General features: G+C 39.3%; 1 protein-coding gene across 1 annotated transcript in view; it reads right to left on the bottom strand.

Moving 5' to 3' along the window:
• Positions 1–16,083, bottom strand: part of LOC149266365 (protein transport protein SEC23 E-like) — a 41,223-nt gene that overhangs the window by 23,716 nt on the left and 1,424 nt on the right. Inside the window, exons 2-4 of the mRNA XM_089430448.1 lie at positions 12,992–13,165; positions 11,831–11,995; positions 4,963–5,105 (exon numbers count right to left, since the gene is read on the bottom strand). Of these exons, the coding sequence (XP_089286574.1) occupies positions 4,963–5,105; positions 11,831–11,995; positions 12,992–13,165 (482 nt within the window). The remainder of the gene's footprint in view (positions 1–4,962; positions 5,106–11,830; positions 11,996–12,991; positions 13,166–16,083) is intronic.

The following is a 16,083-nucleotide window of genomic DNA, read 5'->3' as shown; positions in this document are numbered from 1 at the left end:
GAAGGGTAGGGACAGTGAGTCTGAAGGAGATTTTCCAAATCCGGAGAGGCTGCAGCAAGTGACAAAAGTGATCCACACAAAAGCAGAGCAGAGGCTGACGCAGAGTAGTTCAATTTAGCTGAGGAGGTCGATTCAGTTTCCAGAGGCCAGGAAAGTCTTCCAGAGGGTCAGAGAGTCACTTCCAGCAGCAGAGCCATGCTAAACGGCTTGCTCAGAGGCAGTATCAAGCCACATGTGTAAGAGACGACACAAAGGCAGCATATAAGGGCTCAAGTTGGGGTTTGGACAGCCAGTTCTCTGTAGAAGCTAGTGTCGGGATTGCTTGTGCGGTGAGAGAATTTTCTCTCTAATTATTTCTGTCAGATACTTGTTGATTGGATTGCTAGTTGAGCATCCATAGATTGTACTCAGATTTTCACTGTTGCATAATAAAATAAAACACTCATCTATTGCACCGGTTTTCCCGCATTGGGTTTTATCGGGACTTTTGTCCAAAACAATGGTGTAAATTTTATGTATGCTAGTACTTTCTCAATTTCCAACACTAGAATTTTACCGCAGTTTTATTTGTGAAGGTTGAAGTGTAATTTATTCAATATTTGTCATAGCAAACAACAAATAAATTGTTGAATAAAATTAACAATTAGGAGAATAATTTCCAGTTGTTGCAATAGGACTCCAGTTGTAGGAATTTTCACATCGTATCAGAGCGTGAGTGATCAGCCTGGAAGAACAAAAGCGGAGATGAGAATTTTGTTGTTCAATGGGATCAGCAGGCTGAAATTCTTGAGGCAATGCAGTTTCTTGATAGGCAAGACGAGTTGTTGAGGCAAGAATTTGACTTTCAGTTGCATTGTTGCTGAAAAATCGAATTGCCCAAGATTGTGATTCCAAAAGTCAAAGGGAGAAACAACAACTCAAATTTTTGTTGAGTTCAGATTCCTTGGTTGGACGTAGAGGGTTGTCCAGAAGCAGAATCAGCGTCGAGTAGAAGAGAAAAGCACACAGAACAGTCTCGGAAGTTCGAATTTCTAGTTGCAAATTGGCAGTAGCAGCTTGCATGACCATGCATTCCAGAAGGGAGTGCGAGTAGCAAAGTAGTAGTCACACATAGGGAAAGAGGTAAATTTCGACTTGATTACAGATGGCCACAAATGGGCTGAGAGATCAGAATAGGTTGGATGGTTCCTCCAACCATGTCATCTAGAAGGACGGGATGTCCTTCCTGTTGGATGAATATGGACTGGCAATTCCCCAGGATGCGGATCCCTGAAGGAATACAAGAAGGATATGGCGCGGCCGAAGCAGTTGATACTGGATGGAGTCTGGGACCATATAGTCTCACACACAGCTGGCAAGGATACTGCCAAAGAGAAGTGGGATGCTCTCACCACGCTATATCAAGGCACTTCCGAGCAATGGAAGATGATCCTGAGATGCATCAGGATGCAAAAAGGGGAAGGCATAGATCCCTTCCTCACCAAGATTCAGAAGGTTTGGGACCAGCTTGCAGCTATTGGGGTAGCACCTCAACCAACAGAGCTAGTGAGGTTGGCACTAAATAGTGTCTCTGAGGAGTGGCAAGTTTTTGTCCAAAGTATATTAGGCAAAGACAAGTTGCTAGATTGGGTCAGGATGTGGGTCGATCTACAGCAGGAGAAGTTGAGGCAAGCTCTGTTAAAGAGCTCCATTAGTGGCAACAGTAGCAAAGAACCAAAGGTGGTGAAGGAGGAGGAAAATGTGGACCTCGCATCAAAGGGTCGGAGTCAAGGGCAGGGGGAGCAGAGAAGAAAGAATGACCTGTCAAAGGTCGAGTGCTTTAGATGTGGTGAGCTTGGTCACTACAGCACGCAATGTCCCCTCAAGAAGAAGGACAAGTCGGAGAAGTAGGACCATCAAGAATCTTTTACAGAGATCGACAGGTTGTCCTCCAAATTGGAGGAAGACTTCGCAATGTTCACAGATATACCCCCAAGAGTAAGGTGGGGAGATTTGGTACTATAGTCCCAAAGAACCACAGAGATTGGGCAAAGCCCTTGAGGAGTCCACCTCATAGATCAGTACCTTGCTACAGGTGCCCACAATGTTTAGTAGCATGACGGATCAGTGGCGGTTGATGCAGTCAGTACCAGAGTGACAGTTGCAGACTAGTAGCAGTCAGATACTGAGGAGGGCAATGCAATGTTGACAGTAGAGCGGGTGGCTTAGTGCAGGGTTGGCAGCAATACAAATTCTTCTGTGACAGTGCATTTCCCTCCTCAGTGCAATGTTGGTTGCAGTCAGAGACTCGGGAGATAGATGCATCATATTCAACACAGATGATTCAGTATTTTGGATGCTTTTCAATTGCAGACATTGCAGTTGCAGCAACAATAGATGAGAGGAAGTTGCAATGCAGATGTAGAGTTGGCAGCAGTATGGCAGTGTCGGCAGCATCAGAGTTGCACAGCATTTGGTGGGCAGCAACGTAACAGAAATGATAGAGAGACAGTGTGTTGTGGCAGGGTGTGCAGCACTAGAACACAATTCTCGCTAAGAGGGAGTGTTAGTTTTTGTAGCATCATATGTGTTCTAGCCACAAAATTTGGTAGAGCGGCTAGGATACATGAGACCTCCTAGAGCCAAAAATCGTTTCCGGATATTCCACCAAAAAGTGACTTAATTAGATTATTAACCAATTTTTTATGTTTCCTACGTCTAAACTTAGGAGAACTGGTTAATTGATAAGTATTAATTACATCAAGGTGATAACCATCTAGAAACTCACACAGATCGATTCCAAGATGATCCTAGCCATCGATTAAGTTTTAATCTTGGTCGTTGGTGCTCCAATAGTGGATTATAAGAGGTAGTCGATGGGCACTTGGAGAAGACACTTGAGAACACCAGAAATTCGATATTTTTTGGCATGTCAATTTCCAGAGTAGCAAAAGTCGGCAGTCGAAGGGGCTAGAGATCAAAGCAGTAAGTGAGGGGTAGGGACAGTGAGTCCAGAGGAGATTTTCCAGATTCGGAGAAGCAGCACCAAGTGACAGAAGTGATTCACGCAGATGCAGCGCAAAGACTGTGTAGAGGCTGACGCAAAGCAGTTTGATTTAGCTGAGGAGGAGGTCGATTCAGTTTCCAGAGGCCAGGAAATTCTTCCAGAGAGTCGGAGAGTCACTTCGAGCAACAGAGGCAGGCTAGACGGCTTGCTCAGAGGTAGTATCGAGCCACATGTGTTAGGGACAGCGCATAAGGGCTCACATTGGGGTTTGGATGGCCAGTTTTCTATAGAAGCCAGTGTCGGGATTGCTTGTGGGGTGAAAGAATTTTCTCTCTAATTATTTTTGTCAAATACTTGTTGATTGGATTGCCAGTTGGGCATCCATAGATAGTACTCAGATTTTCACTGTTGCATAGAAAATAAAACCCTCATCTGTTGCAATAGGTTTCCCGCATTGGCTTTTTCTAGGGACTTTTGTCCAAAAACAGCAGTCTAAATTTTGTGTGCGCTAGTGTTTTCTCAGTTTCCAGCGCTATTATTTTTTCCGCAGTTTTATTTGTGAAGGTTGCAGTGTGACTTATTCAGTATTTGTCGTAGCAAACAGCAAATAAATTGTTAAATAAAATTAACAATTAGGAGAATAATTTCCAGTGGTTGCAATAGGATTCCAGCTGTAAAAATTTTCAAACCCCATATGAGACTGTCTCTAGACATCTCCGCCCTTGCCAAGTCACAAGTACCTGCCAATACTGGTTTGCAGGCTGTCTGTACTAGCTAAACAATTCATTGTAAAAGAAAAAGAGAAGCATGTTTCTTTTAGTAGTATGGTTGATTACAGCTGCAAAAGTAATGATATTTGAAATATCTGAGATCATAACATAACAGAGATCAGGTGTGAATATAGCTAATGTAATAAGTTATTTAACGACTTCCATTACTAACTGATGACTGATGTGGATCAACAACACTAATTAAGATCCTCAACCTTAGGGAAACTATAAACATTATTTAACATTAGGAGACTCCTAACGAAGCTTCATCGAGTGTTTCCAGTACCACTATAAAGTTATAAACCACTTGAGATATAAAGAGGTGTGTTTTATTAAATAGGAGTCAATACATAAATGTCTGTCTATAATACACCTTGGAATAAGTTATTAACCAGCCAGCCACCTTCTTTTTCAATTACCTGATCACCAGCAACCTTACTATTTTGAGGTCAACCAACTGTGTTGCATTGTTCCTTCACAAGCTCTTTCTTCCCAGACGAAAAAGGGAAAAAAGGTTAATAGAAACACAATATAGGATAGACAGAGGGCAGTGGAAGACATCTTGCCCCACCTCTGTACATGCAAATCACCAGGCTCCAACCACTCCTGCAAAACTACCAGACACTATATTGATGTATGAATTTCCAGAAATAACAGTCCACGTCAGGTCAGGAAAACATCTGATGGATGCAACTACCAAGATAAAGCACAGATACTTACAGATCTAGCTACATACCCAATTCAAGAAGATGTCAGACTACATATAAAGGGTCAACCGTCAAGATTCAAAACACAGAAATAAAATAAATATGGGGCCGCTTAAAATAGCAGTTTTGGGAGAGAAAACTAAAATGAGATCTGCAGATCTGCAGGGTGCCCCTACTATCAGCTAGACCAAGAAGGTTTGGCTTGATCCAACTTTTTTTGAGGTGGGTTGAGGAAAACATATAATTGCCAATTTTAGTAGACTTGGACATGTTCAAGATGTGAGCAATTATCCTTGTGCTGCTCATAATGAATTGAGCACAACTTATGGTGAGAAACTTCAAGGTTTACGAGGCTAAAAGAAAAATAAGTTGGGAAAAGAGAAACCTGTCACCATTAGAGAAAAATGTCCCTATAAAAAGAACTAAGTGTCTGTGTAGGATAGGAAGAAATGTATAGTAGATGATATCATATACAGCTGAAATTGCCACTAGTACTTACTTGAACGAAAGACCAAGGGATTGATTTCCAGCCTCAAAAATACGTTTGAAAGAGTCCTTGAACACAGAATGACCAAAGCTTTCTGCTAACACAACCAAGCCACCAGTTCTTTCAACTGCTACTTTCATTTCAGCAACCCCAACCTGAAATGCAGAAGTTTAATAAAAACAATCATTAAACAAGTACTGAGAACTTCTTACAAAAATATTCATCTCAGCCATAAAGAAAAAATTTCAGCAATGAACTAATGTATTATGCTCATTTCCCGCTGTACTAACCAGTACAACATAATATTGGAAAACAATCAAGCAGACATTTTTTAAGCCAGAAACTGATCACTTTAGCACATGCATACCAAGCTAAGTCACCTGAATCTGGGACATGAAGATTAGAGTGTCCACCACTGATACGTAGACCCCCAAAAACGGGACAGAGAGAAAATGATACTGTATAGTAATAATCTAAAAGAATATAGTACTGTAGAATAATAATGTATGTCCACAGCCTGACACCAAATTAACATATAAGACCCCTTGTTTGTGGGGCAAGGCACCCCCTCTCTGAAGCAATTTGACTGTTTAGTCTATGGAGGTATCCACACTACACACCCTACCCTTGTCCAGATTCAAACCTGTGACCTCCAAAGAGAACATGCTCTTAACCGTTAAGCCCATTCAGATTGTGTGTAGGTGTGTGCATTAAAATTACAGAAAAAAAATATTAAGATTAAGATGTAAATATTTTGAACATTTAGATATAAGATCGCCAATAAAGTATAAGATCATACACACAGAATAACAGGACAAAAACTCAGGAGTCAGAACAACCGTTTTTAATTCAATGCCATAAAAATGTATTAAAAAATAAATACAATGATGCCATAGGCAAGATTTCCAAAAGACAATACAAAATAGGGTAAATTCATTGAAGGATCTTATGAGTGATGAGTCATATTCTATATAGCCTGTCCTCTTGCATCTCATAATCAAAACCATCAAGATCACCACCATTGCCATTGTTGTTGTGATCTCCTCCCTCCTCTATATCGAGTGACTATCTGCATCTACTAATGTGAGCCATCATCAAAAGTGTGAAGCTCTAAGACTGGTGAATTAAGATCTGCATCTGCTAATGTGGACTATCATCAAAGGTGACCAGCTGTAGGGCCAGAGTTTTAAGATCAAAGTTGGTCAATGCTAGTAGACAACACAAAATAGGGTAGATTCATTGAAGGATATCGAAGCAATGGGTCCGGGAGTGATCGCTCCCGGGCTTTAAATTTTCGCTCCGAGAGCGAATTGGGCGGCGCCGGGAGCGATCCGGCGGAAAAAAAATACACGGACGCCAAAAAAAATCAAATTTCAAGGAACAAAAAAAAATAGTAATAATAATAATTCATTATCAGTTCAATGAGTTGAGTAGAAGTTGGAGAGCAAGAGCAAAGGAGTGAGGAGAAGCAAGAAGCAAGCACCGAGGAGCAAGGAGCAAGCCTGCAAAGAGGTAAATAACTTAGTAATTTAGTTAGTTTAGCTAGTTTAATTTAGTTAGGTAGTAATTTAGTTAGTTTAATTTAGTTTATTAACTATATTTAGTAAAAAAATCATGAATCTAAATTAAATTAATTAATCTAAATAAATTAAATTAATTTGCAGATTCAAAAGCCTACAAATATCAAACACCATGGACCTGGCTATATTTCTTGGCATTTTCCTCTTCTTGGTCCCTTTTATGGTTATTATGGTGCTGGAGAGTAGGAAACGAAGGGGCCAAAATGAAGAAGCTGGAGAGTCGCATTGATGAAAACCTCGGTGAGGAGGAGCTGGTGTAGGGTGAACATGACTCTCAAAAAACTAAACAAGACCAAACCCCATTGTGGAAATATGTTAACAGGGCTTAAACAGGGAGAGGGGGTGGAACCACTAAATTTCATTGCCCCCGTTGCAACAATGATTACACAGGTTCATACACCCGTGCTAGAAGACACCTCTGTGGGAAAAGGCCATGGGATGGAGACAAACAAATAGGAATCAAAACTTGTCCAACGGTGTCAGCAGCAGATAGAGCCAAATACATAAGGGAAGAGGAGGAAGCCCAATACAAATCAAAAAAATCAAAGGGTTTCTTTGAACCAAGCTCACAATCACAAGCACAAAGAACTCCTTCAGCATCCTCCCAAGGCAGTGGATATGGAGGCACAGGGTCATCAGGTTTAAGGCGTAGAACCATATCAGATTTCCTTGATGAGGGGTGTAGGAATGATGTGGATTCAAAGGTTTACAGGTTTCTCTATGCATGTGGGATACCATTCAATGTTCTTCGCTCACCTTATTGGCACGAAATGGTTTCTGCCATGAATGATGCCCCTAAAGGATACAAGAGCCCTGGGTATGACAAGGCAAGAACCGTTGGACTTGATCATGAAAAAGCAAAAATATCACATTCTTTGAATAGAATGACAAGTTCTTGGACTGACCATGGGGTGTCCATTGTATCTGATGGATGGACAAATGTAAAAGGCAAGCCATTGATAAGTGTTCTTGATGTGTCTGTTAGTGGGGCCAACCTGCACCAGCGGGTAGGATTAGGACCAAACCCCATTTAGATGCAGAGGTAACTAGTGGATATTTGCAAGCATTAGAAAAGTTGATACCTTACATGGAGGAATGTGCAGCTGTGCGCCTTGAAATAGGCAAATACTTCAGTGGCACTGGTTTGTTTGGTACCTTCCATGCAATGGAAGACAGAGACAGATTTGATTCTCTCACATGGTGGGAAACATATGGCGGCCATGGAATTTTGCCAAAATTGGCAAAAAAAGTTCTATCACAGATTCACAGGTTGTGAATACTTCTTCTGCAGAGAGGTGTTGGAGCACCTACAGATTCATACACAATGTGAAAAGAAACATACTCAATGAAAACCGAGCAAAAAGCTTGGTTTATGTGCACTACAACTTGAGATTGTTGAGTCATTACTGTGATCGAGCTTATGAGGATCCCACATATAAAATTTGGGACAATCACCCAAAGGATGACAATTTGGAGGATGGTATAGTGCATCTTGAAGAACTGGAAGAGGAACTTATAAGGGATGAAGATGAAGCAACTGCAGCTGCAACAGCCATGCCACCTCCACCTCCACCATCCAGTAGTAGTGCTCGAGGTCCGAGTCTTGTTCCTAGGTTGTCGCCACCTCCATCTACACCCTCACGTGGAGGGCATGTGCCTTCTAGTTCTGGTCGTTGGTCTGTGCGGGAGACTCCTAGAAGACCACCACGACCTGCTTATACTCTTGGAGACTCTCGTGGCAAGGACCACATGTAGATTTACAGTTTACTTATCTTTTCTAGTTTCTATTAGTTTTCATAACTGTTGAGTCTTGAGACCTTGACTCTTGACTCTTGACTCTTTCATATCATAATGATATTTTTTGTAAACAATATATGACTGTGACAATGAAAATTTGAAGTTTGAAGTTGGCAATTATAACTCATTGGTAATGATTGTGAATTATGAATATGATGCTTCGTGAAAGACTAAGTTGTTTAATTTCATTTCATTATTCATGTTTCATTTTATAACATTTCATTTCATGTTAACATTTAGAAGTTAGGACTTGGAAATATCTAAGATATTACTTCTTGTGATGGTTAAACTTAGCTTACAAGTACAACTTTGGTGATCAATGATGATAAATGTTATATATTGAATTTTCAATTTTGAAAGCTTGAAGTTGAAACTTTAAGATTGAATTTGATGAATCATGATTCACGAGACTCAATATGTTGCAGTTGTAATATGTATTTCACTAACTTGTGGACATGGTTGATGAAGATTATAATTTTAGATGATTGATGTGATATGGTTCAATGATCACTCTATGTTTTTTTATGTTTTTTATATCTAATTCGTCATTCTACATGTTTTTGTTGACATATATGTATCAAAAATTAAAAAATACAGGTTGTCTCTTGTCGAAGGCAGAGACAGCCTTTGTTAAAATTGGAAACTAGGGCCAAACTTCATGTGGGTCATCTTATTCATGGCTGATAATATTTTTATTAAATTCCTCTCGTCGAGAGGTGTAGGATTGATATAAAGATCATCTGATTCCAATAAGTATTCATGGAGATATGAATTTATTTTGATTATGGAATTATTATCAAGCCGACCTACAACTCATGTAGGCTCAAAAGCCCAACAGTCGTATCTATTCAAACACCATCAGTTGTGTATAAATACAAGAGGAATTTTCCTCATTTGCACTCACTCATCTCATCACATCTCTCTCTCTACTGCGCAGAAAAGAGTCTTTTCTCTACTGCGTAGAAAAGGGTCTCTCCCTCACACATGTGAAGCCGGAAGCTGCTGAAACTGAAGTTGCAACTGCAGAAGTAAAGTTTGACCTGCGTGGACTAGAATATCTCCTCATCTGAACTGCATTGCAGGTTCATCTGAACCTCCTCTGAAAGCCGCAACTTTTGGTGGTGGAATCAAGTCAATCCGACGAACGATTTGCAAGATATCGACTGCCCTAGTTTGAAGGAAGTTGCTGAAACTGAAGCTGCAACTGCAAAAGTAAAGTTTGACCTGTGTGGACTAGAAGATCTCCTCATCTGAACTGCGTTATAGGTTCATCTGAACCTCCTCTGGAAGCCGCAACTTTTGGTGGTGGAATCAAGTCAATCCGACAAATGGTTTGCAAGATATCGACTGCCCTAGTTTGAAGGAAGTTGCTGAAACTGAAGCTGCAACTGCAGAAGTAAAGTTTGACCTGCGTGGACTAGAAGATCTCCTCATTTAAACTGCGTTGTAGGTTCATCTGAACCTCCTCTAGAAGCCGCAACTTTTCGTGGTGGAATCAAGCCGACTCGACGGTCGATTTGTGAGATATCATCTGCCCTAGTTTGATGATGAAGCCGCTAATGTTGATGTTGCTGATCTAGGGTTTGCTACTGCTGATATAAATCAGATTTATTGTACTATTTCTCTCTGCTGAATTATTGAAGATAAAAGAAGATTTGATCAAAGGGTTTCCCCACACATTGTGGGGTTTGTCCCTAACTAGCCGCCGCATCTTGTGTCTCTTGTCTTGGCTTGTTTTCTGTCAATCGTTTAATGTTCTATCTGCACTTTACCTTATGTACATGTGATTGCTAATCTGTGGAATATAATAAGAAAAAGAAGTAAACTGTTATAATCATAGAACATACCATAACTCAACAGCCTTCCCTTAGAGGACAATTGCAGACAAATCTGGGGAGATTTTGTGACTGTTAATTGACTACACTTGGACCTGTTGAAGGAGTCTAGCTGCTTTGCTAGGCTGTAAGCCATAGCAAGCAGCTAAGACTGGTGAGTGTAAATGGTTGCAGCATATTGGATGCACTGATGGATGTAGCATGATGTGTGCAGCATTGGGTGCAACTCATTGATGAGAGCAGCTTAGTAATTGGGTGCAGTTCAGTGATGGGAGCAGCACAGTGATGAGACAATCTCAGTGATTGGGAGCAACACAGTGACAAGTGCAGCAATATGATGTGTACAGCATGGTCATAAGGTCCAGCATTGTGATGATGGGTGCAGCATGGTGCAGCACGGTGAGGTGCAGCGTGATGACAAGATGCAGCCCAATGATAGGTGAAAGAGTCACCTTGGAGAATCAGTTGAAGCAGCATGTCTTCAGCGGATCTCATGTATCATTTTCTTAGAGATGATCTATGCTCTTATCTAGATAAGTCAAAGTGTTGACTTCTGTTGTAAATGTACTTTCTCTCTCTCTCTCTCTCTCTCTGCTGAACTATTGAAGAACATATAAGAATTGATCAAGGGTTTCCCCGCATTGGGGTTTATTCTTGGCTAGCGCCACATCTTGTGTCCACTTGTCTTGTCTTGTCCTCTGCGATTTATGTTTATGTTCTATCTGCAGTTTACTTTAATGCTGATTTGATTGCTAATCTGGAAAAGATATTGAGCTAACTCTGAAAATTGAAATAAAATTGCTCTAAGCATAGAACATACCTAAAATTAATAGAGGGATATGCAAGCGTCGAAACAGCAAGAATGCTTGAACAAGTGTACACTATGCAGAAGTAGCTATAGAGGGAGCAAGGGTTTACTATATAGTATATGCAGTGCTTAATGAGGGAAGCAAAGGATGCACCAGATGGAGCAAGGGTCTATACAATGCTGAGTGTACACTGTATAGGAGGTGACAGACTCTGGAGGGAGACAACAAAAGATTCTTGAGTGGAATCTGGATGCTAAAGCTTGGATAGCTTACAGACTTGCAGATTAATGATAAGCGAGGGATACGGAAGTGTCGAAACAGGAAGAATGCATGCCACCAAGTCAAAATATGATGTAATGGTGCAAAAATCTGACATACGCTTCATTTTTGTAATTAAAAAACAAACCCTAAATTAAACTTACCATATTGCCTAAAACAAAAAAATTCATTCAATTCGCCTTGGGGTTCGAATTCAGCTTGAGATTCAAATTCATTCAGGTCCATTATTAGGTTAGACTTTTTGGTTAGGCAAACTTAAATGAACCTCGATTTTTTTTGGGTTCACCAAATTCCAAACCTAAAGGTTAAGGTTCGGTGAACCATGTGACTTAGGTTAAAGGTTCTGAAAATATTAAGCTATGATTGTAACAATGTCATTTATTCACATGAAACTTTAATTCATGAAATATGATATATTTCAATACTATAAAAACAAAAAAAGTTTCAATGTTTAAAAGCATGTTCAAACTTACAATCAAATAGAGGAAAAAACACATACAGAAAACCAGATCATAATCATGAACAAGCTTCATCGTGAATTGAAATGAAGTGTAAAGGAACTTACAAAATGTGACACTACGAACCTGGTCAACGCACAAGCAAAAAGATCCAGGACATGACCCTGGTTGACAAGTTGTTTTGCAAGGCTGTCATAAAATTTGATAGCTTTGTGATAATGTGGAGCTGCATCTTTGTCTAGGTCTTTGTGGGAACGGACGGGCTCAGATAGATCCTTGGACACAATCTGCAACCAATTGAATGTCTTAAATATCTTGCCATAACAGAGAAAAAAACAGGCCACAGAAACACAATCATTCTTTGACATTCAGGATATAGATATTATTTCTACTTGTCTACATCACAAGAAACAACAAAATTTACAACAATACAGATTTTGAAAATGGCACTTTCAAATTTCTGGAAACAGTGAAAAGGAGCACGCACACCACACGATCACAGTGACACACGTGCACACGCACAATGTCAAATGAAGACCCAAAATATTACATATGCTGTTTATGGAGACTCCTTTAAGGTGGCCAGTTTCTCTATCCCATTATTCCTACTCATAATCAAGTCTAAGATTGAAATATCCACCCCAATCCATCGTAACACATATTCAGGAACCCTGTTATTATCTTAGAGCTTTTTGCTTACAGACTTATCTATATCTTGCAACATCTTAGATGTTCCCAACAAAATTTCAGCTGCCTTGTACACTTCACTATTTTCTAGATCTCTCATAAATAATTTCATTGGCTAGCACATGGGGTTAGCTCAACTGATTGTCACCAATGTTACTGGGCATTTGACTAGTTGCATGCCAGGAGATGCCCAGTTCAAATCCCCTGGGTTAGACACACCAGTCTACACAGTCAGATCTACTAGGGATACAATCCACAGATGTGAGAAGCATCCCTTGGGTTTCCCTGCAAGAATTTCCTGGGGAAAAAACAAAAACTTCAATGGCTAGATTCAATAAAGAAAATGTTCTTAGTTGTTTCATCAGTTGAAAAACATTATATATCCTAACAGAAATTCACTGAATATAAGAAACTCTTGAAATCACCTATGTTGTTCACAAGAGACTGCAGAGAATACATTACTAAAGCGCCAAAGTAGACATGCTTGATAAAAGATTAAAACGCCTGTTTACACAGCATGCAAGAGAACACAATGTATAGTGCCACATGTAAGTTGCTGAACAGGTTGGATAAAAGCTTCTGTGCAATTATCTTACCATCCCTGGACCCTCCGTACATGGACCACCAACAAGAGCTAGAATCCGAGCTCCAGTTCCCGGCACACAAGCACCAAGTAAACCTGCTGCAACACTTAAAGCCATGCCAGTACAGCGCATAGCTCTACTATTAGCTCCTACTGGCCATTGATCCCTCTGTAATTCATCAAGAAGCTGCAAAACAAAAGGCATGTAAGAACATAGGGTTTTGCTGAAAAGATTGATTGAAATGTAATCTCTATAAAAACTTATTTTAATGTTAATCTCCACTCCCCAAAGCACAATCTCATTGTTTTGAATTTTTTTAATACAAAAGCTTATATAAGCTGTTGAATGTTCTATGAAGTCCAAACATGAATCAGAGCATAGTCTCCAGAGTCCAAACTGCAAATGTGAAAATGTGAGCACCATATAAACCAACTAGATTTGGAAAAGATAAAATTAATTTCAGCACCAGAGAGGTCTCTTGGGCTTTCTATGTTGGAACAGACATCAAAATTGAAAAGTAATGACCTCATATGATTCAAGTTCTTGTTCACTTAAGTATAGAAGTTGATCAACCTTCTCTCTATATTCAAAAACAAAAAGTGCATTCCAATGCCTCAGGTCACTTATAGCCGGTACAAATATACTATAGACTAATAGGCATCCACCAGCCAGTACAAGAACTCTAAAATGACAAATAGGCATCAAGAGGCTTCGAAAGCAAAGGGCGTGTAAGTAAGTAAGGATTTGCTGAGCCCCAAAGGTTACCTCAAGTGATCATAAGCCAGACACGAGATCTCTCCCCCAAGTTGGGGAGATCACAGGTTCAACTCCCTTAATCCCATCGGGGTTAAGTGCTTGGGAACTTAGGTACTGATGGTTTACCCCATAGGCATCCAATGGGCAGTACTAGAAGTCTAAAATGACTCCAAATATATCAGAATTTGAAATAAAGATCTGAAGATCAAGGGCAAGGTTGGGAAATATGAAAGTTATAAAATAACACTTAACATTATAAACATCACTCAGAAATTCAAATAGTCACAGAAAAACACAAAAATTACCAATTCAAAGAGGAGATATACATAAATCCCAATAACGCTATAGCATTTTTCAAGTTTAGAGGCTAGAGCATAAAGCGGGGTTAAAGTAGGATAGAACATCTAGGACATCTAGAGTAGTCTTGATTTGCCTTTAAATCAAATTATTTAGGCTTTTTCCCTAAGCTTTTTTTTAAGAAAGATTCAGAGATTCAGCTGGCTAAAAGGTTTGGGATCCGGACCTGAACCAAGTATGAACCTGAACTTGTACCCAGTCCAACCAAATCTGGCAAGTAACATTTATCAATTTTGGAGTCTATAGCAATTTATAACCAGCTCATCCCATTTGTCTGAAGGAGTTTGTGAAATTTTCAATGTAGAATCCAAAGTTACACGGGAAATTAAAATTAAAAAATAAAAATGAGACTAAATTTCAGGTATGTCTCATTAATATGAAAGGTTATAATGTCTATATAGTATATATTTCAATAACTTGTTTCTATATAGTATAGTATGTTTTTACTACATACTATAAAATGCCATGGAATCTGGACAGTTGACAGGCCTGTTGGTTGTCCTCTGCGGAATCGTGTAATAAAAACAAACAAAATTAATTTTGTGTTTTTTAAACAGACCACTGAGAAGACACGTTGAGTCCATCTGATTCATGTTTGACTTGCATGTCTTAATCATCTTTGAAAGTGAAAATTGCAAGTATTATTCAGGTTGGGTTCTGACTTGGGTGAACTGAATTTTGATTTCCTCAAAGAGTAAAGCCAAGCTTGAAGGTTGACTCAAACTTGGAAGAGTCTCGTAACAATTGTGGGAACTACATCTCATGCACTTTTCCCACCTGCATTGGTAGGTTGGGGGAAATACACAAAATAGTCAACTCAAACAACTCAATCAAAGATCAAAAGCAAAACAGCAAAGCAGGCACAGATACCTGAATAACTCAGAATACATTTGCAATCAAAAATGATGATTCTAATTGTACTGAAACCAAACACACCCCACTTATCTATTTCAAACTCTATGTTTATTGACTGCTCCATTCATTGTGATTGACTTTAAAAATTATGAAAAGCTAGATGAGGAATCTAAATGGCATGCACTTGCACTACTTGCATAGATGGGTTCAGGGAAATCTATTGTGATGTAACAATGCCTTGACATGTATATTTTGATGGCATGGCAATTGTATCCCTCTAGAAATACAACTTCCGGTTTTTTAAATTATGTTTATGGTTATGTTTGTTTTTAAAGTCCTTGGAGACCTACCCAGTCTATGAGACCTCTTCTCTTAAAATCAAAGTTGAAAAACAAAATTGATATAGAATTTAATCTGAGAATTTGATAAATGATGACGGTTTGTGACATCTTGTCTCTGCAGAAAGGAGCTGATTTATGAAATTACTTGGATCAGTATGGTTTTCATGGAATATAAGTATAGCCTCAACTCCAAAAGAAAAGAGAAATTGCTCTGCTATATGGATGGATGCCCTCGACAAATGTAAGGAGCCACCTCTTGGGTTTCCCACAAAGTTTTCATTGGAAGGAAAATAAGCTTCAGAATTATTTCCAATAATGTTTATGCTTATGTTTGCTTGTAAAGTCCTTTGAGACCTACCTGGTCTACAAGACCTCTTCTCTTAGAATCAAAGTTGAAAATCAAATTTTGGTTTAGAATTTTAGAATTTAGCCACAGAATTTGTCGAATGATGTTGGGTTCTTGGCACCTTGTTTTTGCAGTTGAACACCTCAGTTATTAAGTGTCTTAATTTGGTATGTTTTTCATGGGATATGTTCTTGGCATCTTGTTTCTGCAGTTCGAAAGCTCAGTTGTTAAGTATCTTAGATTGGCATGGTTTTAAAGGAATATAAGTATAGGTTTTTATGTTTACTTTTCAGCCCTTTGCCACCTAACCCGGTCTATAAGACCTCTTCTCTTAGAATCAAAGTTGAAAATCAAAACTTGATTTAGAATTTTAATCAGAGAATTGGACGAATGATATTGAATTTTCAACATCTTGTTTCTGCAATTGAACAGCTCCGTTATAAGATTTC

This window comes from Pinus tabuliformis, chromosome 6 (genome assembly GCF_031772625.1).
Source record: "Pinus tabuliformis cultivar Carrire ecotype Pingquan chromosome 6, CPIR1, whole genome shotgun sequence".
NCBI lineage: Eukaryota > Viridiplantae > Streptophyta > Pinopsida > Pinales > Pinaceae > Pinus > Pinus tabuliformis.
Note: the sequence above shows the minus strand (reverse complement) of the source record. Positions and strands in the feature narration are given on the sequence as shown.